Here is a 27,955-nt window from a genome sequence, read left to right as displayed (position 1 = left end):
TTAATCAGTAGTCCTGTGGACCACCTGGAAATTTGTATATGGTCTGGCTATTTCAATGTTAAAGATTGGCATAAAAGTCCTCCCAATAATGTTTAAATTCTTCAAAAACAGTGATGGCATTTGGAAGAACGTAATTTTAATATTGTTATTATGAAAGCACTTTTGAGATCCAGATTTCTGATCAGAATCATCACAGTGTTTGTAACACAAAGGATTTTCAATGTAAATAAAAATGTCTGATAACCAAAATGTGAAGAAATTGCTGAATAGACAGCAAAGGTCAGCAATAAAAACGTAGATGAGTTAAAAAAATACTTCCCAAATTTGGATGAAAAATTATTATCCCCCTAAAAAAAATAAACAGGAAGAGGTAGTTTGGAAAAAAAGGCAACAATATTTTTTGGTGGCTTTCTTATTAAAAAAAACCACATACACATGTCATTCAAAATAATATTAAAGACATTTTGTTTCAGCAACATATCCACTGAATTGCTTTCAACAGTGATGATGAAGTTGACCTCTAGTACACAAACAAAGACATTGTATCACTACAAAAAAAATAATTATAAACTGTTTGAAGCATTAATGAAAACTTCAAATATTGACTTAGGCCACACATAAAAATATTTAAGTTGGTTTGCCCAAACCCTACCCTAAGGTTGAGACAGTGGGTAGGTAGGTGGGCATTTTTTTAATTTTTTTTTTAAAAGAAATTGAAGTATTAGATGTTTATTAGTCTTCATGCCTATTTGATTAAAAAAACTTCTTCAAATCAGGACAATAAAAGAATTTGAGACAGAGTAGGCAGCTTTTATCTGGGTAGGTAGCGTTTGGGCAAACAAACCTATTATTTATTATGGCCTTATTTTTATCCTATTATTCTAAATAATCCCAGAATAAAAGGTGAAATAACACTACCTAACAAGGCCTTTGAAATTGTCTCAGATTGCAGATTTTGCATTTAATTTTTCAATATTTTCTGACAGGAAAAGTTCAGGAGTAATAAAATTTATTCACTGAATGTCAACTTTAATTTATCTGAAAAAAAAACCCAAATATTTTCAAAACTCAAATGAACATTTGTGTGCTTCTGGGGTGCTCAGATGGCAGGAAATTGCATCTTATTTCCAAAAATTTTCTTGGGGGGGCATGCCCCCAAACCCCCCTAGCTAGTTCGGGCCGCGGTGCGGCCCTCAACAGTGATAGACGACGACTACCAGGACTACCCAAAAATTTTTCTTGGTAGTCCTATGGACTACATCACCTCTAATGTTAGTGTCAAACCCTGTATGCCGTCTGCGCTTGCATGTACGTCCCATAGCATCAATTGTCAATTGATGCCATGTAAATAAGTGACGTTATCCAATCAAAATGAACGTTACAAACATTGTTGCATTAGAATTTGACATCTGATGAAGGAAAGGCAAAAAATACCGAAGGGATATTCAAACTCAGAAGTTGAAAAAATTAACTGACATTGCATGGCAAAAACTAGAATCAACAAATAGACACAGTACACAAAAACACAACAAAGAAAGCTAAATACTAAGCAACACTTACCCCACCAAAAAATATTTGTGGATTTTTACAGTATAGGTGAAACACAAGTTTTTAACAAGGTATATATAAATTTTTTTTGTCTTAATTTTATCCACAGACCTACATTCATTGTGTTATCAAATGAGATTAGACAGGTAGTTGTAGATATATTAATAATTTAACCTCTTTTTTCTAAACAGGTTTATGTTTTGATGTGATGAATAATTCTATATGGATGTGCAGTAATGATTGGGTTGATCAGTTCTATAATCCAGCTCATCAGGCACAACATCACATACACAGACGGCTCAGAATCCTACAGAAACCAAGTAAAGAAGGTATGTTTGTCCTGAAATATATATAAGCCAAGGGAACTAATCTATTAAGTGTATCAAAATGCTGATGATATTCATGTATCCTTGTCTCATGAGTTTTCGTGCTATTAAGAATGCTTTGTGACATCACAATTTCCTTGGAAAAAGCATGCTTAGTAGAAAGGAGTAGGTCCGGTAAGGACCGATTTTGGCCTCAAATTTCAGGTTCATCTTACGAAAGATTTTGACTACTTTTTAAACACTTAAGTGTCTATTTCATTTGAATCAATTAATTTATGTGAAAGATTTTAACTGATTTAGTCATTAAAAATAACCCGATTCAAGCTCAAATATGAAAAATCTACCAAATATGCCGAAAAATGTCACTTTTCAGATGATTTTTGTCAAAAATGAAAGTGGCCGCATCCGTGTTCATCCTCAACCTTTCTATATGTTATGTATTATCATAAAATACAACTTACATTTCAATATTAAGGATGAACATGAATGCGGCCACTTTCGTTTCACACGAAAACTGTCTAAAATTTAGCTAAAATGCTAGAATTGTGAAGATTTCAGTAATTTAGCATGACTTAATGGTGCTAGTACCCGATATATGTGCATTGTATTGTCAAAAACAGCCCATATTTATGTAGCAGAAGCATTCTACTGTCCAATAAAAAACTAAAAGTTTACGTCTTGTCAATTTTGTAAAACTGCTATATTTTGGGGCCAAAAAGGGGTCTTACTGGACCTACTCCTTTGTATGACGTAGGAAAACATATGATCTGACCATATTATTCCATATTATTAAATTCCATGTATCCTTTTATATACTTTTTTCATTAAAAAAAATAACTTGTCATAGTATAACTTATGATTAACATTATTTGTAGAATATTGTTTTAAATGGATATCAGTTTCTCCAGTATCGAATTCTAATATAACTTCTTACTTGTTCTGTAGTTTTCATTTTCTTTTTAATGTAATCATCTAGATCCAATGACACATGCAATTTTCACAATCGATGACATGTAAATAAAATTCTGAATTGAAATGGGGAATGTGTCAAAGAGACCTCAATTTGACCAAAGAGCGATAAACAGCCAAAGGTCACCAATGGGTCTTCAATACAGCGAGAAAATCATGTACCTGGAGGTGTGCTTTGGCTGACCCCTAAAGAAAAAAGTGTATTAGTTCAGTGATAAAAACCTTTAATTTTCAGTCAGTGGATGCTACTTTGAGTTTTACGGACAGTTTCATGTTACCTTTAATTTTTCACAGTGAGTTTAGAGCAGAATAGAGAGGCAGTAATCAAAGATTTATTACAACACGTTGGTAGTATGTGTTTACACCAGATCAATAATGACCTCCTCCACACACCCCTGGGGTCATATATCCTACAACAACACTCAGCTGACCTTGTCCATGTGGGTAGAATTGTAGACATCTTACAAAGGTCATTAGAGGTCAAGGACAACCAGATTATTCTGTGTTCATTGATAGTTTTACAGGTAACATTATATAGAAGTCTTATAAAAAGGTATAAAGTGACAGGCGCTGTTTTATATCTGTACAAAGCTTTTCCTTAAAATCACAATTATTAAACTCAATTTTTTGTTCATTTTTAAAAATTCGCAAGAAAACAAATGCACACAATAATTTCTGAATTTACAGTAAACCAAAAAATTAGTGATAAATTGCATCTGATATCATGTTTAAAGTCGAGGAAAAGAATTGTGACTACGTATACAAGTGGAACATATGAGTGGTCGTTTGTGATCTACAGATATTCTTTTACAGTCAACCAGAAAGTGTTCAGGGAAGGATTTAATTCAAGATATAATTTATAATCTTCTATGCCATGCACCTGCCTGTTATAAACATAAATTATGATACATTATCCACATGACTTTTGTTACTGGAAAACCTACATTATATAAAAAAGAAGATGGTGGTATAATTGACAATGAGACAAATCTCCACAAGAGATCGTGCTGCTTCAAGACCAAAAGTAGCAGTGAACATTATAATTATCTTAACTGGAATGATTATTAATTATTTTCAGTTGGTGTTCAGAGTCAGTATCTTCAAAAGGAAATCTAAGGAAGAGGAGGATGTTCTCCAGAGATTGAGGTAGAAATAACTCACTCATTTGATAAAGAAAATATATAGTTTGAAAAGCTCAATTTCAGGTTGAATATACACTACTTTTCACATTTTTATATAATTAAAAAAAAAAATCACAAATTGTATGGTTTTACCATAGCAAATGGGGCATTACAGCTTCTTTTTTCCTCAGCCAAATGTTATGAAACTTATATACAATGCTTATAATCACGAAAATCAGATCAAGTTTCAATTTAAGTGGTGTCACTTTTGCAGCACTGAAGTTATGCCCCTTTTAAATATTATATGCAAAATGGGACATCATTTATTTTTGTCACATATTCTCCATTTATTTCTGTTTGCAGTAACCTGTTTTATTATTTTTCAGTGATTTAGTGTGGAACCTGTTAAAATCTCGAGATAAACTAGACAAACCTACTGACAAAGAAGATTTTACCTCAGCTGTGATCACTGAAGCATGTCATGTCTTAACCAATGGGGTCAATGTATTATATCCCACAGAAAGTGCTAAAAATAGACTAATGTTAAGTTTATTGGATAGTTCTTATGAGGCTCATATAGAACTCAGAGATATGATTCTTGTGGACTTTGCAGATCGTTTGAGAGGAATGACATACAGCAACATGGAATCAAAAAATCTCTGGTAAATACATAAATATCATATATTCAGTTGTTTGATTACAGAGGCCCCTCATGGGGGGGTCCTAGTAATCACATAATCACCATTTTTTGGCCAATATAATCACATAATCATTAAATATTTGCTTATCTTTAGTAATCAAATAATCATAAACTAAAAATACAGTCCTAGGTAATCAAATAATCATGAAATATTTGGCTTAATAATCAAATAATCATTAAAAAAACGGCCAAGTAATCACATAATCAAAAACCCCATGAGGGCCCTCATTACAGAAATGGTACAATTAGGAAATACTGAAGATTAGGTAGAATTTGTAAGTTTTGCTCAAATAGATTTGTGACATGACTTGGATAAATTTTTGTGTGTTTTTTCTTTAAAGAATTGACTAACAAGCACATGATCTATTTATATCTATTAGAAAATGACTACTTGCATAAAAATAAGATACAGCATCCTGGATGTCAGAAGTTGCTGCTAAAGAGAGAGTAAAGGATGCTCACAATTTAATTTGAAGTCCTTAAGATGGTACCTAACACTACAGGGAGATAACTCTGTAAAGTCAGCTAAATGTTTTAATTACTATGTGATGTTAAGAGAATATTAAGCTTCTCAATGATCAAAATAAGCGTTTGTTTAACTTCTATGTAACCAGTGTATAAAAAACGGTTGGTTCAAAATTTTTGTGAATTTTTTATATTTTTGTTAAAGGGTCAAAGTAAAAAATTTTATAAAAATTAAACGAGCCAAATTAATTTTAGTTAAAGTGTAGGGTACCACCTTAAACTGTCACAAAAGACACAATGCAAGGCAGTACTATATGTTGAATGAAAAAAAAACTCTTTGCCATAGATATTGGAATCAATGTCATACAGGAAAGGAGTAGGTTCAGTAAGACCCCTTTTTGGCCCCAAAATATAGCAGTTTTACAAAATAGTGAAAATATAATCTTTAAGCTATTTATTTGAAAGTAGAATGCTTCTGCTACATACATATGGGCCGTTTTTGACAATACAATGCATATATATCGGGTACTAGCATCATTTAGTCATGCTTAATTACTGAAATCTTCACAATTTTAGCATTTTAGTTAAATTTTAGACGGTTTCCCTGTTCATTCATATTATTGAAATGTAAGTTGTATTTGATGATAATACGTAATATATTTAAAGGTTGAGGATGCGGCCACTTTCATTTTTTACAAAAACTATCTGAAAAGTGACATTTTTTGGCATATTTGATAGATTTCATATATTTAAGATTGAATCGGAGCATTTTAATGACTAAATAAGTTAAAATCTTTCACATAAACTAATCAAATCAATTGAAATAGTCACTTAAGTGTTTAAAAAGTGTTTAAAATCTTTCGTCAGATGAACCTGAAAATTGAGGCCAAAATCTGCCCTTACCGGACCTACTCCTTTATAGAAAAAAACAGTTTACACCCAACAAAGTACTCTAACGAATCTCACAAATCTACACGTATTAATCTTGCACCTTTACTTACAAATTTATTTTGTAGTTTTAATGATGAAACTGTCAACTTGATACTAAAGATAGCAGTGAAGGAGTCTTGTGAATTACTGAAGGAATCAGTTTCCATAGGGAAAAACCAGTTTGAAGAACTACAAGCACAAGTACCTGTAAGATTTTTGTTAACTTTTTAAGAGCAAATGTCAGAACTGACAAAAAAAAATGTTTAGGATTCATAGTCTTTGATTTGAGAACTACATCAATGTTCTTGAAACGGAGAAAGATATAAATGCCAAATTCAATTTAAAAGCAAAGGTCACTGAACTTTTATGAGCAATATAGGGTTTAAAAATTTATAAAAAATATTTTTGGAAACATTATTTATTTGGAAAATAAAGCATCTATAGAAATTAATGATATTTAGGAAATGTGATTAAGATCAACGATTTTTTTTTTCTTTTTCTAAAATTTTCCTATTCATAAAAAGGTAATTTCATGAAAATATCTTTAAGACTAAATAAGATTCTTTAAAGCAAACAGATTTTAAAAGTAAAAAACTATCAAATTCTTAGAACTTTTTCAACATTCTCATATTTAAAAATCTTTTGATAAAACTTTTTTTTCTGTCCCCATTTCTTTTATTTTTATTTAGTTGATGTAAAGTAAAGTCTTGGCCAAAGTTTTTATTTAAATTAATTTAAACAATTTTCAAACTTATGTCATTTATTTTCATCTTAGCTTGATACATGTATCATCATAACAATAATTTATTTGTGATAGGAAATAGATATATTGTACTAAATATCTTACACTTGGAAGAACTCCTAAAAGTTGAAATAATGGTCATAGAAATAATGCTACACAATTGTCAAATCTCAATATTATAAAACCAGTTATTTGTTTTGTAGGTAGCCTCCTCTTGTTTGAGGTATATGATGTCACTTCAATCATTTCTGTTGAGGGAAGCCATATTGTACAAGTCTAAAACGGAATCAGAAGATTCTACAAAACAGGATAATACAGTATTGAAGGTGAGAAAGGTTCATTGGCGGATCCAGGGGGGGTTCCGGGTGTTGGAACCCCCCCTTTTTTTGGCAGGTCAATGCATTTGAATGGGGACATATAGTTAGAACCCCCCCTTTTTAAAATGACTGGATCCGCCCCTGAGGTTCTAGCAGGGTTTTTTTTTTTTTTAAGAATTGTTTAGTTACTTTCAGAAGACACTTCTTCAAAAATCTGATCTGTAGCAGATGATTCTAAATCTCTTGTCTGGGATAAATAAAAAAAAACTCTGAGACACAATGCTTTAAGTTCACATGGAAACAGATTTCAAAATTGCACATCTAAATACCACAAATTCAGAAATTATTGCAGCATTTATTATTGCAATTTTTTGAAGAACAACCAAAAAAATGTGTTTACATTTATTAAATATCAATATCTAAGTACTTATATTTTATTGTGCGACTTCAGTAGTCACATTATTTACATTAATAAAAACCTCTGAATAATTTCTGAATTTACAGTAATTCTGCTAAGATTATATGATCCTAATACATCATATTTATTTTTGCCTTTTTACAGGAATTACAAATATCCATCATGAATCTGGCTTCCAAAGTATTTAGAGGTTCTTACCAAGTAAGTAAAAAAAAAATCATGATCATAACTTTGTATCATTTTAGTATGCTTCATCAACCAAACACAATGTCTGCTTTAACAAAATACACAATTTGTGTGGGGTGCATTTTATGTTACACAATATAACAAACAATACAGTTAAAAAAAAAACGGGAATTAAAAGATTTCTTATACCTAAGGCCAACTAAAATTAATTAGTAGATTTTCATCCAAAGTTTTGAAAAAAATGGGGCGGGTGGGAGGATTTTATTTTTTAAATTTTATTCAATTTGAAACCTTCTTGTGGCGTGAACTTCATATATATGCAAGTGTTATAATTACAAAATTTAGCTTATACCATGTAAATGTTTAAACATGTATAAAGAATCGTACATAATTCTTGAATAAACATCTCTGATTTGCAACGCGGACTGTTCTACATGCAATTGCTACTTTAGAAACATATTTTCAGCAAACAGTAAAACCATGGAGAAATTCTCTATTCATTTGACTACCAACTCCAAATTTATTTTGCTCTCTAAGCGATGGTTTGTAGTCCCCATAAACTTATGCAAATGCAATGGTATGCAGCACAAGTATTATGAATGAAATGAACACTCAAACAAGTGTTGCCAGGAATATTCAAGTTGGCGCTTTTAAGATTCTCAAGTTATGCAAGAAGTGACGCATATATAATTACATTATAAATGGTATTTAGCCATAGGTAAATCTCATGAATCTAAGGGTTTTCTAGTACACAATGTGTATGTTTGCCGACTTTTTGAACTCTTTTTTTTCTACCAATTTGTTCCACGATTCTTGCACTTTGGAAATCATTCACAGCCCAAATTTGCTTACACAAAGTCAGTGTATTATTAAATAAATCCACAATTTTCTGATAAAAGAAATTTCCAATTTGTGACATACCGCGATTTGCGTTGGACACAGCGTATTTTATACTCGTAACCCGAATATTTCATGCCCTTCTGGTAATCTTTCTATATTCTCCGTAGATGATACTGTCATCATTGAGCAGCAGATTTTTGTCAACATAATCGTTTTAAAGTACTCGAAACAAGAAATATGAAAACCGAAATTTTATAAACAGGAAGTTCGAATGAAACGAAATTATTGACGGTTACCGGTAACGGAAATGAACAAAATCCGGAAATCGTAAATTTTGCAAAATAAAAAAAATCGGGGCGGGACGATTTCAGAGGGGCGGGCGGGGATGAAAATCTATCAATTAATTTTAATTGGCCTAATTTGATATCCTTGAATGAAATCACAAAGCGATTGTATTTTATGCAAAACATGGTAACTCCTCTAGCTGAAGCAGGCAGATGATGAGAAGATTAAATGTGGAATGCATAAAAACCAAAATAACAATATTTGTTTTGAAGATTTGTTTGGTGTAATTCTTATGATTTTAATCCTTTCCTCTATGGATTTATTTTTACATACTAAAAGTATTGATGCATTGTAAAAACCAATATTTCATCAATGAAATTCCAGTCAGATATTCTCATGAATATCCTTTTTATATTAGATACAAATTTTATTAAGTCTGATACAGATTTATCTTAGGCAAAAATACTGGCGTCAAAAGGCGTCATTATGGAGTAAAGGGTTAATGAGCATTAATCAGAATAGCAAGAACTTCCTTAACTTAAAATAGAATAAAGGTATGGTATACAATATTAAATTATTTTTTTTTCATCAGGTTCTAGAAGCTTTATTAGACACATGTAGTACAGTAATTTCAAAACATAAAGAGGATTTGGAATATTGGTTACAAGGATTAGAACGACTGGCTAAGGCCACAGTATTGGGACATCTTCTCCCCGTCTTACTGACAGCCATGACACATCCTAACTTACGATGTTTACAATTTGGTGATAATCTGATGTCACAGTTGGTACACCTTGTTGTTTTAACCAGCCAGGTAAGATTTGATGACTAAGATTATATTCTTATGATTAATATGTTATATTCAGACATATTTTGTCTTTCTGGTCTGACAATAGTTTTGTGAATGTGCCACAAAAAATGTCTTTTTTTGTTTATGATCATAGTAGATAGTGGATGGTACTTCCCACTGAAAATAACTTCAAGTTTTTCTGACAATCAATGAATCATGATATTTATTGAAGCTTATGGTAAACATATCATTAAAGTTACTCTAGCATTATTACATCTGCACAATTTTAAATATTTCTTTTAATTTTCCCAAACTTGAGCTACAATCTACAATTTTATCCAAAAATTACTGTTTTTTTAACGAACAATTTAATTTTCCTCACTATGATGATAATGATAATATATGATATTTCTAAGATTTTGTCATGTAGCAAGAAATTAGTGGTTACTGGATCATCTGGATTATTTTTCCAAATATTACTTCTATGCCAGTAGTCATTTAAGAAAAAACAAATCAAAATTCAAAACCTCATTTGTTCAATGCCCTATTGCTATAAAGCAAATGAGAAGTATAGATCTTTTTGTATATGTTGTTTAACATTTTTAATGTCTACAGAATTCTATTGGAAACCAGTACTCATAAAACATGATACATTTACTAATATTGTATCTTGTTGGTATTAGGCTGCTCTGTTGTTGAAAAGTCAAGTCCAAGCAGTACAACAGGAGATATTTGAAAAAGATTCTGATATAGATGTAGCAGAGCTGATTGGTCAAGCTGTCAATTTAGAAAAGTAGGTTATGTAAAAAAAAAGATATTGAAATGGTAAAAGTTACTTATCCAGAGTTTTTACAGTTTTTCACTAAGTCAGAAGCTGTAAGGCAAATAACTTTTGGAACTGTTGGGGAGCTTCATAAGAATAATAATATTTTGGCAGAAAAAGGGAAAAAGTATGTTTTGCCACAGAGAAATTTAGCTTTTTCAAGCATTTGTTAAATATGTGACAACAGATTCCAAATTTTTTTTCCATATCAGTTCTGGTATTATCTCGCATGCATATGAAACATCATCTTCCAAAAGGCAATGTTATGGGAGTCTTGAGATGATACAAGGTTGTAATGGAAAAAGACATGTTATAATCTATTAAAACAATACTATTGAGAAAAAATGTTTGAGATAAGTGGACAAATAAGTCTATAGTTTCTTTATATATTTACACCGTATCCTGTCTGAATAATTTTAATTATGATTGTTTGATTTTATTAACTAGTTGTGATCTGAAAGAAAAAGAAGAGGAAGGATTCCTTGCTGGACTAAAGATTCCTGCCCCCTGGTCATCAGGGAAGGCTATAGAGAGTATACATCCTGTCAGGGACAATTACAAGTTGAAGGAGAGTGTCCATATCCCCGGGGCAAGGTGTCTGTACCTTAGATTTGACCCAAGATGTGCTTCACAATATGATTATGATAAGGTAAATAACGTAACGGTACCCAAATTGCACCGAGTACCCAAATTGCACCTGTTTAGCAAAACTAGCAGCGAAAATCTTACAAGATTTCATAGAGACTAAACAATTTGTATTTTTATGATTTGATACTAAGCACATCTTTCAACATAGGTAAAACCATTTAGATATGCACAAAACGTTCACTGTATTTATCAACAGATGAAGTATTTACTGAAAAAGCAAAATGTACTGAAACGTCGCCATGCGACGTCATCAAAACGTCATCTTTTTAAAATGAGCAAATACAATATGTTACAAGTATCCATTTAAAAAATAATGAAGAGAGAACATGGACTAATATCCAATTGTTCAAAATATTTGAAGAAATTAAACAAAAGCTCTGTTATTAGACTTTTGACGATGTGAATTTAAGAATGGATGCAATTTGGGTACTCCTCATTTCAGAATCATTGCTGGTTTCGAGGTCAGTTTAGACCAATTTTTCTATGATTCCATATGGAATAAAAATCAAATTGGTGTACCTTTATAATAAAGAAGGACACAGCTACAAAATAAACACAGAATGGACATTTTTGTCTTTATCATAAAAAAACGTAGATGAAAAAACTGTCAAAATAGGTGCAATTTGGGTACCGTCACGTTAGACCTGATGTCTTTAGGGAATATTGACTTTGCTATTATTTTATTAGGCAACAGATTTGATAAGATTTTGTGGATTAGGCTTCGTTATAAACATGCTCAGCCTTATGATTAGGTAGAAGGTTTCTATAATTTGATAACTTCGTTAATAAGATATGTATAAAATTAAAAAAATTAAAAACTTTTGTATGTTGTAAGTTTAAATTTTGAATCAAACATCTAAAGTTCATCAAATTGACACTGATACTTACTAGTAAAACTACAATAAGTAAACAAGTAGCAATAATATGAAAGTCCTTTAAAAAATACAGGTGGTTCATAATAGAATTTGAACTGAAAAATACATTATAGTTTTATAGATGTTATTTTCTCAGCTTGTGCTTTGTGCATGCCAATCCTGAAGTCAATCTAAAACACTTAAATTCTTTTGATCTTTATGTTTTCCCCATCATATCATCTACACAGTCAAACCATCAATGTACCTATAGCTGAAATTAATCCTTGTAGTTAGTACTGTATGCTGGTCCAACCACTAACTCCAAGAAGGTAGCTGAGTATGGAGGAAATACATATGGATTTGGTAGTCGAAGTGTTCTGGGATCAGGATGGCCTAAAGATCTTGTCAAAGTACTTAATTTTACCAATTATTTTACAATTTAAGCATATTTATTTGAATCTCTAAAATATCAGTTTTCTCAACAACTACAAGTTTATATGTCTCACATAGCTACATCTAGTCATTCCATACCATGTGACAAGTTTTCAGTTTATTAAAGTTCTACTTCCTGTATACAAAAATTTACATCTTTTGAATGTCACATACGCGTAGATGAAATTCATTATCTACTTTTATATTGGACAAGCATACTGACTGTTCATCAAACAGAGATAACATTAAGGGAGTGTATAATTAATGAGCGATGGCTAACAGAACAGCTTGTTTATATTAAATACTTGTATATTTTCATTCCTGTAATTGAAGCATTTTAAAAGGAAAAATAAATGGTTTTGTTCAGTCTAGAATCCAATTTGTATGATCTGAATTAAAAAAAAACTTTGTCTAAATAGAAATTTGAAATGCAGAGAGTCTGAAAAGTTTTCAATTGTTTTAAAAGAAGTTGGTCTAGTAGGGTCACTTTGTAAACTTGTAAATGAATGATTAAATTTACTTTACAACATTATTTTGTAGGTTGAAGGAGATACAGTCACATTTTCCTTTGAGATGAGAAGTGGGCGAGAACACAACACACCAGACAAGGCCATGTGGGGTTTTATGTGTACTGTCAGGGCCCAGGTAAGGCAAAACTAAATAGGTAAATTAAATTAATATAATGAAAAGTGATTGTTATGAAATTGAAAGAATCTGAAATAAATAATTATCAGTGTTGTTCGGTCACGAGTTGAATATTTTTCGATATTTGAATTTTTTTATTAGTTATTCTTTTTATTACATTGGCAAATGGTTTTTTTTATGGAATTAAAGTAGCAAATGTAAGGAGCTATATTTTTTTATACGCATTCACAATTTATTTTGATCCAATTAAATTTCATATACAGCATCTCAGAAAATGTTTTTGAATTCTATCACACATTGCTATTTTATTTACTTGTGTGATTTGTAATTATTTGCTTTTTCTATAGAGTTGCATTACTTGTACCTATGGAATTTAATTTTGTGTTTACACTTTGTGAAATATTTTAAAATAGTGTGCTACATTATATTTGGTTATTTTCAGGAATCTACAGAGGAGGTATCCATTGGCCTTCCTTTCTTAGCAGATTTAGCTCTAGGATTATCAGTTCTGGCTTGCACCATGCTACAATTATTATATGAAGGACCAGATAAATCTAAACAAGAAATCAGTTGTACTCATTTACTTAGATCTAAACTATTACAAAGGTTTGTACAGTTATTTTTGCACACAAACTACTATATATCCAGAGAAAAAGCAGATGAAACAAGTAATACTAAGTTTAAAGTGTTCGGCTGATCGGGCTAAAGATTGAACTGACTGCTTCTGCAATTGAGGCTAGCACACAACCACGAAGGTAGTTCGAATACGGATCTGAATTGAATCAACAGCAAAAATCACAATTTACAAGTATAGTTTGTTTTCATTCCTGTTTTTGAGGAGAACATAATCTTAAAACCAATTAAAATAATGAATTGTTGATGATGTTTTTTTGATTGAAAAAAAAATTAAACAAAATATTTTTTGTGATTTCTTGAAATGACTGATTTATTTTCATGTTGACCTTGCCTATTTTTAATATAATTTTGAGATTGATAAATACTGTTAGTTCTTTAATATTCGTTAAATGTTCCAACAAATTGTTGATTTTATAAAGGAATATATGCAGACTTTGGCAAAACAACTAAACTAAATATTCACGAAAATTCAAGTTTTCTTCAATCCACGAAAATTGGTACCCACCAATATAAATGAATCCACAGTAGTCACTAATTAAAGTGATAAATGAAATAGCGATATCCTTACAGCTAATTTCCTAATGCATGTAGAACAAAACTTTGGTTAGCTTGCTTGCTTTGTTTGTATATTGTACAATCATTAGAATAACACCCAATTAAATTCAAATATGATATATATACAGGTAAAACTATGCCTATATGAATTGTTTAAAGATGTCAATCTTATTTACAAAGCTTGAATAAACAGTTATACAAACAAAGCAAGCAAGCCAACCAAAGTTTTGTTCTACATGCATTAGGAAATTAGCTGTAATAAGTAATGCTATTTGTTTTAAACAGATGTGTTTGGCAGTCAGATACAGGGAAACCTATCCCAGGATTCTCTCCTGATTCTTCCCACGACCTAACCATTCTAGACGACACAACTCTACCCAGAATCAAGCTTCCATCTGATGTTATACAGAACTTGAGGAAACTCTGTCATAGGCCAACACAAACACTCAGGCCAAGTATAAGGTAAGGTAGACCTATTTGTAAATTTAAGTATGTCTAATTTTGGTACCATTCATTCCAATTTATTATATATGTAGATGCAGTAAAAACCTACAGCAAAGAGTTGAAATCTGAATTATTAATTGATTTCTCATTTCAGAGAGATGATACAGCATTACATCATTATAACACTTGGGCAGATTCAGGTGGGACATACAGCCCCTTGGATTGTAAAAAATATCCTTTTTGGCAAAAATCATCATTAAAAGTTTTTGGCTCATTACGCTTTATGCTTTTATTACTATTACAGAAATTAGCTCTTCCCATAGTTCCCTTGAACCCTGGATCGACCCCTTAAGAATATATTAGTTTAAGAAATCTGATATTGTTTAGCAACTTGGTACAGCTGAGAACCAATATTCATGTGAGTAAATTGTATTAATTAATATATACTTTCAGAGAAGTGATTCAGCCAGACATACTTGAAGAGAGAGTTATCTCCACTGTGATAAAACATTTATCACTCACAGAAATTGTTCACCAACTACCTTCTGCTGAAAACCAAAACCCTGAGGAATTCTCACTGTTACAGTCTGTTCTACAAGAAGTTTATAAAAGATTGGATGCTCTGATCAGACAGTTACAGGTACAGTTAATCATGTCCAGTTTGACCCATAAAAAGGTTAAAAAGGGTCAACATTACAAAATGTTATAGAATCACATAATGGGCATGTAAAAGTATTGCACTCAAGTACCTTGAAAAGTTGATAATTTTCATGTTTGTAAATTCAAAATTCTAAGTTTTGTCACAAGATATATTATTAATCCAAAAAGTGTTTACTTCAAACTTGTATCTTTCTGTTCAAATTAAATGAACAACTGGTATGAGTACTTTACATGTTTATATTATTAGCAGATGACCATGACCGAAAAGTTGCAAATGCATTAAACAGTAATTTACAGGAGGGTACACAAAGTTAATAAAATTAGTTGGCTTCATTTCTTTAATAGAGTTTAGCAGGCCAGGAACAACATTGGCATACAGATGTATTAGATCATAGACAGGAGAACACAGAGGATACACCACCATTTTTCCATGATTATCATCTGCAGGAGGTAAGTAAATATTTCAGGGATAGAAGAGCTGACAATTCTTTAATTGAGATATGAAGGGGTGGAAGTAATGTGTTTAAAATCTGAAAAAATTCAGAAAATACTGTACTGAATATATATGCATCAATCAACTAGGTAATAAGTATATATCAAAAGAACAGATCTTTTAATTGTTTTTAGAATAAAAGGAAAAATAAACAGATCTGAAGTCTTGGCAAAATTAAATGTTTGAACTAGCAACAACACTATCTAAAGGAGAGAAGGGGAGATAATAATATATGTTAACTGTATTTTAATATTTTTCAGTCACAATATAAAGAATTGATGATGTTATGTTTTGTCAAGAATATACAACCAGATAATGGAGATGATGAAAAGTCTGTCAAAGCTCTGAGGTAAGAGAACATTAACACAATCTGCAACGATCACTTAAATTTATGTTTGCATAAAAATTGTCTTAAAAACTCTATTAAACTTATAGAAATCATAATTAAATAAGGGTTCATAGTTGAATTAATGAATAATTGCTCAAAACATTTTAATTTCAGAGAAAAGTTTGATGCTGATGTACAGAGTAGTGATATTGCAGAGACTTGTCCTATGACCTTCACCTCTCATATTGTCAAAGGTCTGTTGTCAAGACTAGATTTACTGTTACAAGTCAACATTGAGCCACAAGGTGGATTGCCATACAGTAGAAACTACTCTATGCTGGATCCAACACAAACAGGTATGACCTTAAACTCTCAGGTGACCTTTGACATATTGTGGATAGTTTGAACTTGATAACTGTTAACAAAGAAAACCTAATATTAAAAGCTAGCATACAATGGTGCAACCTTGACATTCAAAGTTTTTGATTTGAAATACTGGGGATTTATTAATATTTGTTGAATACCAATTTTCGTGGATCTGGTGGGAACAGTAGAACTATGAATTTATAAGTTCAACAAATTACGAAATTTTCTTAAAGAGTGTATGAAGACTTTGCCAAAACCAAGAAATTAGATATCCACGAATATGCAAGTTTTTATTAAACCATAATTAAATGTGTACCCACGAAAATAAATGAATCCACAGTATGTATGATATTGATGATGATAATCACATACAATGCAAATAAAGAGTGCTGGTTAAGTAGCCATTCAACTTTTTTGGAACTTTCTGTAAGGGAAATTGTTACGGATCATTTTTCTACCCAATACACATAAAGTTCAGCACTAATACAAAAGGGTCAGATTTAGGGCTTGAGGAAAAAGGGTAAATTGTGGGTAATGGTTAAAATAGTGCAGATCCAGAAATTTTCATAAGGGGGTCCACAGCATGACTGCTAAAAACAGGGCCCACTAGAGTCATGCTTCAGTGATTCAATAAATAATCAACCAACATATTTGCCACCAACAAGTGGGCCCTAAATCCCCCTATGATTATTAAGCATCAATTGCATGAAATCTTTCATTATACATTTTAGGTGTGATGGTGAGATCAGACACAGACATTGTATTGCAATCATACAGCTTGTCAAGAAGTATGTCTGCTCCAAACGGAGTAGACATTTCTAGAGAAGATGTTAAACACAAGTGAGTGCTATTCAATATCCTGTGAAATGTACTTTATATCTCATTAGTGAATCATTAGTTTAGTTTTAAGTGTTTGTTCTTTCTTTATCTGTGTGTATATATATTACTCATCACAAGACCAGTAGTCAGCACTTTTTGTGCTGACATGAATTGTCATTGATATGGTTATATTTATAAATTTACTGTTTACAAATTTTTGAATTTTTTGAAATACTAAGGCTTTTCTACCTCAGGCATAGATTACCTTAGCTGTATTTGGCAAAACTTTTAGGAGTTTTGGTCCTAAATGCTCTTCAACTTCGTACTTTATTTGGCATTTTTAACTTTTTGGGATTTGAGCATCACTGATGAGTCTTCTGTAGATGAAACGCACGTCTGGCGTATAAACTAAATTTAGTCCTGGTATCTATGATGAGTTTATTTCTAAGCACTGTATATATACAATTAATTTCAAAGCATTGAATCAGGGGTTTCATTATCTTTCATGTTGACTGGTACTTTCCACGTTTCTAGGTGGTACTTTTCAATTTATTCTATGAATATCTTATATAAAAATTTCTACATTTAGGCGGTACTTGACAATAGCATAGGAGGGTAAAAGTACCGGGTACCGCCTCCTAATGAATGGCCTGATTGAATTGAAGGAATTTCTCTATGAATAAATGAAATTGTTCGGTACATGCAATCAGTACTTGATCTCTATTTTTCTTTATTTTCCATTTTAACATTTCTAATAACATCTTATTTTGCAACAATGCTCCCAAATGATTATGTACAGTTAAAAAGTGGACATCAAAATTTTGAAAATCTCTGCTAGTTTCCAGATAATGAAAAGAAACAAAAATAGAGTGTTATGATGAATGTTATCTTCTGTTTCAAATTTTTGTTGGAGTTTGTAACCTTTTAACTGTTTTTGAATAACTTTCTTTTTTTGCTCAAACAGAAGACAGCAGAAATATAAGAAAGGACCAGTCCACATTTTACAGGACTTAGTAGAAGAGGAAGAAAAAGACAGACCACCCTATGTTACAGTAATAGAACAGCTATTCTCATTCATTGGTAGTGATCCTCAAAATACGGTAAGTTTTAGTCATTCTTAATTGCATTCAAGTTAGATTGTCAAAAATAAAGTTATATCTTGTAAGTATCCAATGTTTAAAGGATGTTTTATTATCTTGCTTTATATATGATTTTCAGATTTCAAGCAAGGACTTTCTATCTGCTGCACAGACCAGATGGCGTCGTGGACACACAAGGAAACAAGCTTTAGTCCATATGAAAGAACTTCTGACAGCTGCAGCAAGAGTTGGTGGCACAACACATTTGGTGGCAGCAGTCACATCTGTTTTACAGAGAGGGCCATGGTAAGTTAAACCTCTTTTTAAGAATTGTAGACATTTTGTGTGTCGCCTTTACATAACAAAAAAGCTAGACTTAGGTATTCTGTTTTAGTGCAAAGGTCAGTTTAAAGAGAATAACTTGTGATAAGTTAATAATATTTGGTATCATTGGTATAAGCAGTGGCAAATCTCATTTCCATAGAGATTCTTTTTCCCAGTATCTTCTGTTATGGTTCATTGGCTATGCATATTTTGCTTAATTACATATTTAAGTATTGTTATTTAAATAATTGGTAATATGTAATATGTCTGGCTAGATTTTGTCTAAGAATTGTTAACATAAATATATTTAAGGAATGAATGTAATATTTTTTCTGTCTATGAAGAAATAACATCAAAACTGTGGTGCACACTGAATAACACGCATATTAATGCACCACATTTTTTATTTTATTTCGCAAAGACAGATAAAATTAATATTACAGTTATTTTCTAAATTCCCATCTGAACTGAAGAAAAACATGAAAAAAACGTTGATGTCGTCACGGTCACATGACTATGGGCTGATAAACTTAACAACGTCAGCCAAAATTAAATTATTAAAAGATGAAAAATAGGAGCATGAAGAAGTTGGGTTAACTGTTAACATTATGCAAATTCACTTGATAAAAAAATTACAGTATGATATTTTATTTTTTTACAGTGTTGATGAATTGACTTGTGGTGGTATGGTTGACCATGTTAGAGAGGCATTCTCAGAGACTATGACATCACTTGTACAGCTGGCAGCCAGATATCCTATAGCCTGCTGTAACAGTATAGGTCTTATGTGTATTATTCCATATACAAGGTTAGTGTTTCATGTGAATTTTCTTTGTATCAAATTAACACTACGTTAAAAATTTAAAAAAAGCCTGGAATATTATTTCAATTATTCAAAGCCTGGAAATGTCCTTGAAATCTACGAATTGACTCATTGTTAACAGACCATTAATTTCTATGAAAAGTATACAGTTTATGAACTTTAACCCAATGTGGAAATTCCATGAATTTGCATAAACAAACCTATCATACTGTTGTTGCAGTTTTATGACACATCAAAATGATTCTTTTTCCAGAGCTGAAGAGAAATGTTTAGTAAGATCTGGTCTAGTGCATCTTCTGGACAAACTGTGTAGTTTAGCCAACTACCGATTGGACAATAAAGAAACACAATCAACTCATCAGAAAGTCTCAGCCATGGCATGGGCAGGCTTCCAAGTACTGGCCAACAGATGTGTCATGTGGGAAACTGAAGATGGTAAGATTGCATCATGTTTATTTATAACTTGAAAACAGCTGTCTCTACATCACTGTATATGAGCTAAATGATGGCAGGGTTGGTTTGTCTTATATGATTGTATGATTATTATATTTTTATTGTTATTTGAAAAAAGAGACGAAATACAGAAACTTTTATAAGAACGGTTCCTAATCCTAATCACAACCAAAATTGAAAGACAAACAAAAAACCATAACAAAGTTAGCATTTCATAAGTATTAAGTGTCAGATTTGTTTACTAATCAGTTTTCACATTTTATTGACAGGTTCACAATTTGAACAGTTAGAACACTCTGGATTGGCTAGACAAGTGTCAGTATTACTAACCAATCATCTTGCTCGAGCAACAGAATCTGGTGGAAATGAGGCTGCAGGCAGTGAAGCATTACAGGATGTGCTTAGTTTACTGAACAATCTATCACGTAGTAAGATGGGCAAGGCTATACTTAGTCAACCAGCATGTGTGTCTAAACTTCTGTCCTTGTTATTGGATCAGAGGTAATGATTAGGAATCAAGTAAAAAAAGGATGGGGTAAACTTTAGTAATATTAAGACATTACAATAAACTGCCTTGACAAAAATAAGATGGAAGGAAATGTCCTGCCAACAGATAACAAAACAAAAAACTTGACTCCAAATGGCCTGAGAATGATTAAAATTTCAGCAAGGGTGTTGATATTTATAATTGCTAATTTTCTTTTACTCTTATCAGATTATAGTTTAAGATCAATTTCCCAGGTTGCATTTGCATTTCTATTATTTGTTCCCTTGATAATGCTGAAAATGAAGAAGGAAAGACATTTGATAACCACCAAAAGCTTAAGCAAATAAAACTTTAATAAAAACACTTTTCTTTCAATAGGCCATCACCCAAGTTGGTATTAATCATACTACAGCTGTGCCGAGTAGCTCTGCCACTGATGAGTACAGACGACTGTGACTATTTAGAGCTACCCTCCTGGGGACAACACATGCAGTCTTCACACTGGAGTACTGCAGAGTCTATATCAGATCCACCGGCTAAGATTGTCAGTCTACTGCTGGCCAAACTGGGAGATTTCTTAGTACCAGGTAGGATTGTACTGTAAAACAATGAATATGCAACTAATGTACATGAATCAATCTTAAAATAACACATGATGAAATTCAGAACAAATTAACAGACCAATGATAAATTAATTGCAAATGTTTCTTTATTTACAGTAAAGAAAGAATTATCAAACCCAGAGATATACAATGGTAATAAAATTTCAAGCAACAGTGCAGGGCATTGATTGATTGAGGTTTCACTTTAACAAAAAACAAATAGTGTTGTTGTTGTTAAAAAAAACTTAACATATAAGTTTGGGAATGATATGGAAGTTTTAAAAGCATTTTATCTTTTTCAAATATAGTAGAATTATACATTTTATTTTATTTTTAAAGGTGACTACAGTACAGTGTGTAGTAGACGACCTTCAACTGACCCTAGTAGTAGCCATGGTAACACCAGTGGAGAAAGAGATAAAAACGAAGACTGTGACATTCAGGGTGGTAGACTGACAGTGTTTGTACATAAGAGAAGTGATCAGTTATCACAAGAAATCACACAGGCTATATTAAGGTGAATTTTAGTATTATGATAATCAGTATTCATTGTTCTAGTACACATTCATAGAAACCATAGTTTATTACTTCCACCAACATTCAAGGTAGTTTTAAATGTGCTCTCTGTTGCCAATATAAGGGGTTGAAGTCATGAAACTTTGCTCAGTGATTGGAGCACAAAAATCATGCTCGAAACATGAAATCTAGCATTTTGATTGCTTAATTTTTTAGTATGAGTACAAAACACAGACTCAAAAGTTTTATGACCGAGAGCCCTCGTATGACTCACTATGAGAAACTTCTGGTCTGTCAGCAATGTTTGTGAAACATGAATAAAAAATCTTTTGGTACATTTGCACTGAACAGGTTTGGCTTAATTTGGCCTGTTTTTAAATTTAAGATTAGCAAATTATAATGATATGTAAACACTGTTTGCTTGTGACAGAGATATACTCTTTTCAAAAAAGCAAAAATTATTATTAAAAAATAAGTGATTATATTTACCTAACAATGTATAACTCACTTCATAGTGTAAACTTCTTAATCTTCTTTTCTCTTCAAGCAGTCATTTTGAGATTTCCAAATCAAATATATTTTTTTCATAAAAAATATAGATGTTGTGACTAATTTTAGTATGATTTGTGATTTACATGATTTGTTACTAACATCCATTATATTGATTTTAGTTCTGACACAAGACAGAGTAGACTAGGAAGTCTTTTGACAGAGAAAGCTGTTAGAATGGACAGGGAACTGAATAAGGTATACACCCTCTATGATAAAAGAATAGTATAATGGGTTTGGATGGGATTTCAAGAACTAACACAGAGAATAATAATTCAATACTTCAGAAAATGGTAAAAACAAAAAAATAAAAAAAATAAACTGGAGTGCCGGGAGAAAATTACTGACCTTTGATAGGAAAACTGACAATCCTAGTCAATTCAGATTAGAGTTTGGTTCAACTTACAACATCAGTGTTGACTGTCTAGTGATTACAGTAGTAACTACTAAGACCACTTGGCCATGGAGGCCCTTTAAAGAAAAGAAAAAAAGGTTAAAAACATCTATTATAGAGAGAGATAAAATGTAAATTGGATTAAAATAGGTTGAGAACTAAAGTTTGTTTTTTGTACATGTGCATTGAACTATTGCATATCATCATGTCAGAAAAAAAGTGATAACAAACTAAAACTGTCAAAAAAAGATAAAGTGAGGAAATGTAGTTTATAACATTCATAACTTTCTGTGAAATTAAGAAAAAAATATGCAGATATGATTTACATGTGTACTTCACATGTTTTTGTAAACATATTCATTAGATATGCTCAAGACCAAAAGATGAGAAAGGTTCACAAAGAAAAAACTTACATCTTGCACTTTGATAATTTTGACAAATGCAGACAAATTTTATTATAGGAAAGCAGTGTTTGTATTGAGATGAGATGTTTTTTTTTAGTCAGGAAAAGCAGATGTTTGTACAGAGGATGCAGTAACTGCCTTGAAGAAAGCAGCCAAGTGGGCACAGTCAGGACTTGTGATTTCTACTGGTTCTCCAGTGGATTCTACCCCTCCAGAGGCCACTAATGGGGACAAGAAAAAACAGAATGCTGTTACTGTGTGCAGAGAGAAAAATAATGAGTTAGCAAGGTACTTTTTGTTTTAAAATTGAATGTTTTTAAATGTTTTTGTATTTTGTAAATAACAGGTTTTCATTTCCCTTTTTGAAAGTTTAGTTTAAAATCTTTGCAATAGCAATATAAGAAATAATTTGAAAAATGTTGATTTTTGTACCAATTAAACTTAAACAAAGCTTTCAAATGTTGTCAGTTAAGGTAAAACAATCCTGGCAAGTGGATTTTGCTTGTTTTATCAGCCTTTTTTTTTTTTGCTTTGTAGAACTGATCCAGTGAGACCATTTATAAGCGGACATGTTGCTAATAGCATGGCAGGTGAAGTGATAGCTTTACTTCATTGTTTATTGACTGCTCCAGAATCTAACACAGCTCATTCCTGGGCTAATGCTGTACAGAGGGTATGTATGTCTCTCATAGATTGTCTCCCATTTATTGACTGCTCCAGAATCTAACACAGCTCATTCCTGGGCTAATTCTGTACAGAGGGTATGTATGTTTCTCATAGATTGTCTCCCATTTATTGACTGCTCCAGAATCTAACACAGCTCATTCATGGGCTAATGCTGTACAGAGGATATGTATGTTTCTCATAGATTGTCTCCCATTTATTGACTGCTCCAGAATCTAACACAGCTCATTCCTGGGCTAATTCTGTACAGAGGGTATGTATGTTTCTCATAGATTGTCTCCCATTTATTGACTGCTCCAGAATCTAACACAGCTCATTCATGGGCTAATGCTGTACAGAGGATATGTATGTTTCTCATAGATTGTCTCCCATTTATTGACTGCTCCAGAATCTAACACAGCTCATTCCTGGGCTAATTCTGTACAGAGGGTATGTATGTTTCTCATAGATTGTCTCCCATTTATTGACTGCTCCAGAATCTAACACAGCTCATTCCTGGGCTAATGCTGTACAGAGGGTATGTATGTTTCTCATAGATTGTCTCCCATTTATTGACTGCTCCAGAATCTAACACAGCTCATTCATGGGCTAATGCTGTACAGAGGATATGTATGTTTCTCATAGATTGTCTCCCATTTATTGACTGCTCCAGAATCTAACACAGCTCATTCCTGGGCTAATTCTGTACAGAGGGTATGTATGTTTCTCATAGATTGTCTCCCATTTATTGACTGCTCCAGAATCTAACACAGCTCATTCCTGGGCTAATGCTGTACAGAGGGTATGTATGTTTCTCATAGATTGTCTCCCATGAAACTTATTAAATTTTTGCAGTTTGTCTGACTTTGTTTCACACAAATGGATTTGGAATTTGCATGAACAAACCTTTTTAAGACATAATGAAAGTTTAGCAAGATTTCAATAAAATAAATTCGTCACATACAATACAGTCTGGAAAGAGCTGCCAACAAAGTTATAACATAATCATAGCCATAGTATTTTAACTCAAGAATGTTGACTATAAAAAAAAAATTATATTGAGCTGGTTGCAAGAAACCTTCAATCAATCTAGATTCTAGATAGAATGATAGATTGAGAGATTCTAGGTTAACAGATGCAAGTTTTTCACTGTAATGTAATTGTTGATACAAATTAGATGTTTCTTTTGTATTCATTTCAGGTTCTGAATAATGCCCTGTCATGTCTGCCATTACTTCTGACATCAATAGACAGCTTGAGTTCACCACGATGTAGCAGCCGACAGTTGTTATTTATGGCCAAGTTGGGAAATGCTGCTCTATGCTCCCTCGGAGGATTTAAGGAAATAATCAAGCCTGGATGTGATGTTAGAGTAGGTTTTATTGAAACTAGTTTGAAAAACAGTAGAATTTTTATACTTATTAATTCACTTTTTCAAAATCTGAAGGATTGTGGGTAATTTCATTTAAGACATTTTTAACCAATCACAATTTTTTATTGTATGCTTTTGAAAATATTACCCAGAATACGTAAGCTTTGGAACCATTGAGTTGTAGAGAAAATCTTGTGAATTTTTTAAAAAGGTAAATAAATATTTTAATGATTTAGATTTACTAATAAACCTGTATAAAAAGCATTATAGATGAGGCGACTTTAGAATAGAATATTAATTATTGCAATCAGATTGGTGTGCTATTTCTTGACATGGATGTTTAATTTTGAAAGCGAACTATTTTATATGAACTCTTTTACAGGTAACTGGTCCAGGAATCCACAATACCGAAGGAACAGTTCTATGTGTTTCTGAACAGACTGGTCAAGTAACAGTACAGTTGACCTCTGAACTTGAATCATCACCAAGATACAGTGATACTATACAGGTTCCTGTTACTAGGCTGGAACCAGTCAGGAATAAGGTAAGATGAAGTCCTACTTTTAATTATCACCCTGATACAGTGATACTATACAGGTTCCTGTTACTAGGCTGGAACCAGTCAGGAATAAGGTAAGTGGAACTCTGACATTGATAAATAACCCTGATATGTGAAAATGAGATGAATTTTGACCTTTCTTGGATGGAGAGTTGTCTCATTAGCACTCATACTATATCTTCCTATATCAATATAGCTTTTTAAAGGAAATTTTTACCTTTTAAGTCTGTTGATTGCAATATTATACTTACGTGGTATTGAGACTAGGTTTAATGTAAACAAATTTGTCTACTTGCAGAAATGATCTGGCATTTAAGGCTATTTTGACTGTTTGTTTAATTAATCTTGATTTCAAGAGTTTCGTCTTATCAGTTAGTGACTGAAACTTCTTATTTTTAAACAACAGAAGTAAATCAAATTACAAGTTTATAAATAATTGTTGATTATTTCAGATCTACAAATCACATCATTTGCCAAGTACAGAAGCAGTTGTCATGGCAATCAAATCTATCCTCCTCCCCCAGGACGACAACTTATCCACGTTACAGAAGACATTCCCTGTAACAGGGGACGGTAATACAATAAACAATGTGACCTGTCGTGTCATTGGAGAGTTACAGACAAGGGCTTGTATGGTCCTAGCATCATACCTCAATGATCTCAGCTTTTCTAAGGAGTTTATACAACACTGTGGCAGTACTATAGATGTATTGAAGTCGCTTGCTAAGGAGTGCAATACAGGTTATTGGAGTTATATATTTTATTTATTTTTATACTTTTTTAACTCGTTTATACATTTGCTAAACGTTTGTTAATTTTTACAATTAACAATATGTACTTCTATTGTTCTTGGATTTTCAATGGTCAAAATTAATAGTTACTTCGAATTATTGTCTCTAACTGCAATAGATTATTCAAGTATATAATCAAGAGTAGAAAATCTTATCCAGAACAAAGACTTTCCCACTGGATATTGAAGAATTATATATGTATGACTTATTTATTCTACTAATCATAGTTTCTTAAATAAGCCTTTACACATTGCATTAAAACAAAATATTAATATTGTTGTAAAGTTTACAATTTAGGAGATTATTTTGCCAAAATCTCTTTGATATATATTTAGGTGACAGACTAGCTGTGATAGAAGACCATTGTACTAGACTGAGGCTGCTCTACAGAGACTGTGCTAAACCTCCACCTCCTCCCAGCAAGGTGGATAACAGAATGGTAGGTGTAGTCTTCTTTTAAACCCATATTACTCAGAAGGGTAGTTTCACATTTCCAAAATACTTGCAAAAATGGAATGATATAGTCCATCAAAGACCCTTGTCTTTAAACAGGATATAGACATGTTAAGTATTTTTCATTATCCAGAATTTCCTTTTTTTTAGTTTAAATTTATTTGATCAGATCCTCAAGTGTTGTCTTCCATATTGTTATACAATTATACACTAATGAACGTTTCCTGTTTTCAGAATAAAGAAATGTTATGGGATCCTAACAGAATTTTCCCACCAGTACGGACATGTGTTTTCTCCCATAGTATGACAGGAGTTACTTTCCTTGGAGATCCCAATACAGGAAGTGGATTGCCTCGTGGAACTATTGTTTATGCCAATCAGTCTCTTCCACAACAGGTAAGTACTATATATATAAATATTTCGTCAACTAATACATCAAAAGGATAATTGGAAATATACATTCCACAACTGCAACAAGTGTATTACAATATTTCTCCACTCGAGACAGTTAAATTTTAATATTTCAAACGCGAGGCTTGTCGACGTTTTTAAATAATTAAAATTTAACTGTTGAGAGTGGAGAAATATTGTAATACACGAGTTACAGTGGTGGAATCTGTTTCTCTTATGATTTTTACTCTTCCTTTTCAAAGATTTGAGAAATTAAAGTTGTGTACTTTTGATGTGACGTCATCAGGCATGGTCGCCTTTTTTCATGACGTCACAATAAGAAAATTCAGAAGAAAACAAGAAAATTTAACGACACAATTAAATTTCAACCAATGATTTGGGGAGAACAGATTTTAAACCAGTGAGGAGAAATATTTTTCTCACACCTGTCAGGAAATGTGAAAAAAAGCACAAAAATTAGAGAAATCACCAATATTTGACTCCTCGAAAGCACAGACATTCATACAGAGACAAACAACATTGAACAACATTAGGTTCAGATAGCTGACTGCTTATAGGCACCAAATATGGTTTGGTTTATGTGCACAGTGATAAGTTAATAGATTCCACTACATATTATAGCATAATTAAGCAAAAACTTGAGTCAGAGTCACATTTCTTGCATTAGTGATATCACTCCCATTTCTGATTTTAAAGTAAATTTTATGCTGCATATCAGCTTTAGATATATTTGTG

General features: G+C 32.0%; 1 protein-coding gene across 1 annotated transcript in view; it reads left to right on the top strand.

Moving 5' to 3' along the window:
* Window positions 1-27,955, top strand: part of LOC139527713 (probable E3 ubiquitin-protein ligase HECTD4) — a 59,007-nt gene that overhangs the window by 7,160 nt on the left and 23,892 nt on the right. The window contains exons 9-42 of the mRNA XM_071323338.1: window positions 1,740-1,877; window positions 3,138-3,367; window positions 3,922-3,989; window positions 4,351-4,626; window positions 6,146-6,266; window positions 7,005-7,127; window positions 7,681-7,737; window positions 9,440-9,661; window positions 10,321-10,430; window positions 10,908-11,109; window positions 12,253-12,372; window positions 12,935-13,039; window positions 13,482-13,645; window positions 14,516-14,692; window positions 15,128-15,314; window positions 15,680-15,784; window positions 16,088-16,176; window positions 16,330-16,511; window positions 17,253-17,361; window positions 18,305-18,440; window positions 18,559-18,725; window positions 19,405-19,551; window positions 19,820-20,001; window positions 20,289-20,520; window positions 20,885-21,093; window positions 21,448-21,625; window positions 22,296-22,371; window positions 23,069-23,259; window positions 23,509-23,644; window positions 24,836-25,006; window positions 25,389-25,550; window positions 26,018-26,306; window positions 26,692-26,795; window positions 27,044-27,205. Coding sequence (XP_071179439.1) covers window positions 1,740-1,877; window positions 3,138-3,367; window positions 3,922-3,989; window positions 4,351-4,626; window positions 6,146-6,266; window positions 7,005-7,127; window positions 7,681-7,737; window positions 9,440-9,661; window positions 10,321-10,430; window positions 10,908-11,109; window positions 12,253-12,372; window positions 12,935-13,039; window positions 13,482-13,645; window positions 14,516-14,692; window positions 15,128-15,314; window positions 15,680-15,784; window positions 16,088-16,176; window positions 16,330-16,511; window positions 17,253-17,361; window positions 18,305-18,440; window positions 18,559-18,725; window positions 19,405-19,551; window positions 19,820-20,001; window positions 20,289-20,520; window positions 20,885-21,093; window positions 21,448-21,625; window positions 22,296-22,371; window positions 23,069-23,259; window positions 23,509-23,644; window positions 24,836-25,006; window positions 25,389-25,550; window positions 26,018-26,306; window positions 26,692-26,795; window positions 27,044-27,205 — 5,327 coding nt within the window. The remainder of the gene's footprint in view (window positions 1-1,739; window positions 1,878-3,137; window positions 3,368-3,921; window positions 3,990-4,350; window positions 4,627-6,145; window positions 6,267-7,004; window positions 7,128-7,680; window positions 7,738-9,439; window positions 9,662-10,320; window positions 10,431-10,907; window positions 11,110-12,252; window positions 12,373-12,934; window positions 13,040-13,481; window positions 13,646-14,515; window positions 14,693-15,127; window positions 15,315-15,679; window positions 15,785-16,087; window positions 16,177-16,329; window positions 16,512-17,252; window positions 17,362-18,304; window positions 18,441-18,558; window positions 18,726-19,404; window positions 19,552-19,819; window positions 20,002-20,288; window positions 20,521-20,884; window positions 21,094-21,447; window positions 21,626-22,295; window positions 22,372-23,068; window positions 23,260-23,508; window positions 23,645-24,835; window positions 25,007-25,388; window positions 25,551-26,017; window positions 26,307-26,691; window positions 26,796-27,043; window positions 27,206-27,955) is intronic.

This window comes from Mytilus edulis, chromosome 6 (assembly GCF_963676685.1).
Source record: "Mytilus edulis chromosome 6, xbMytEdul2.2, whole genome shotgun sequence".
Classification (NCBI taxonomy): Eukaryota; Metazoa; Mollusca; class Bivalvia; order Mytilida; family Mytilidae; genus Mytilus; species Mytilus edulis.
This window is presented reverse-complemented; position numbering and strand designations above follow the sequence as displayed.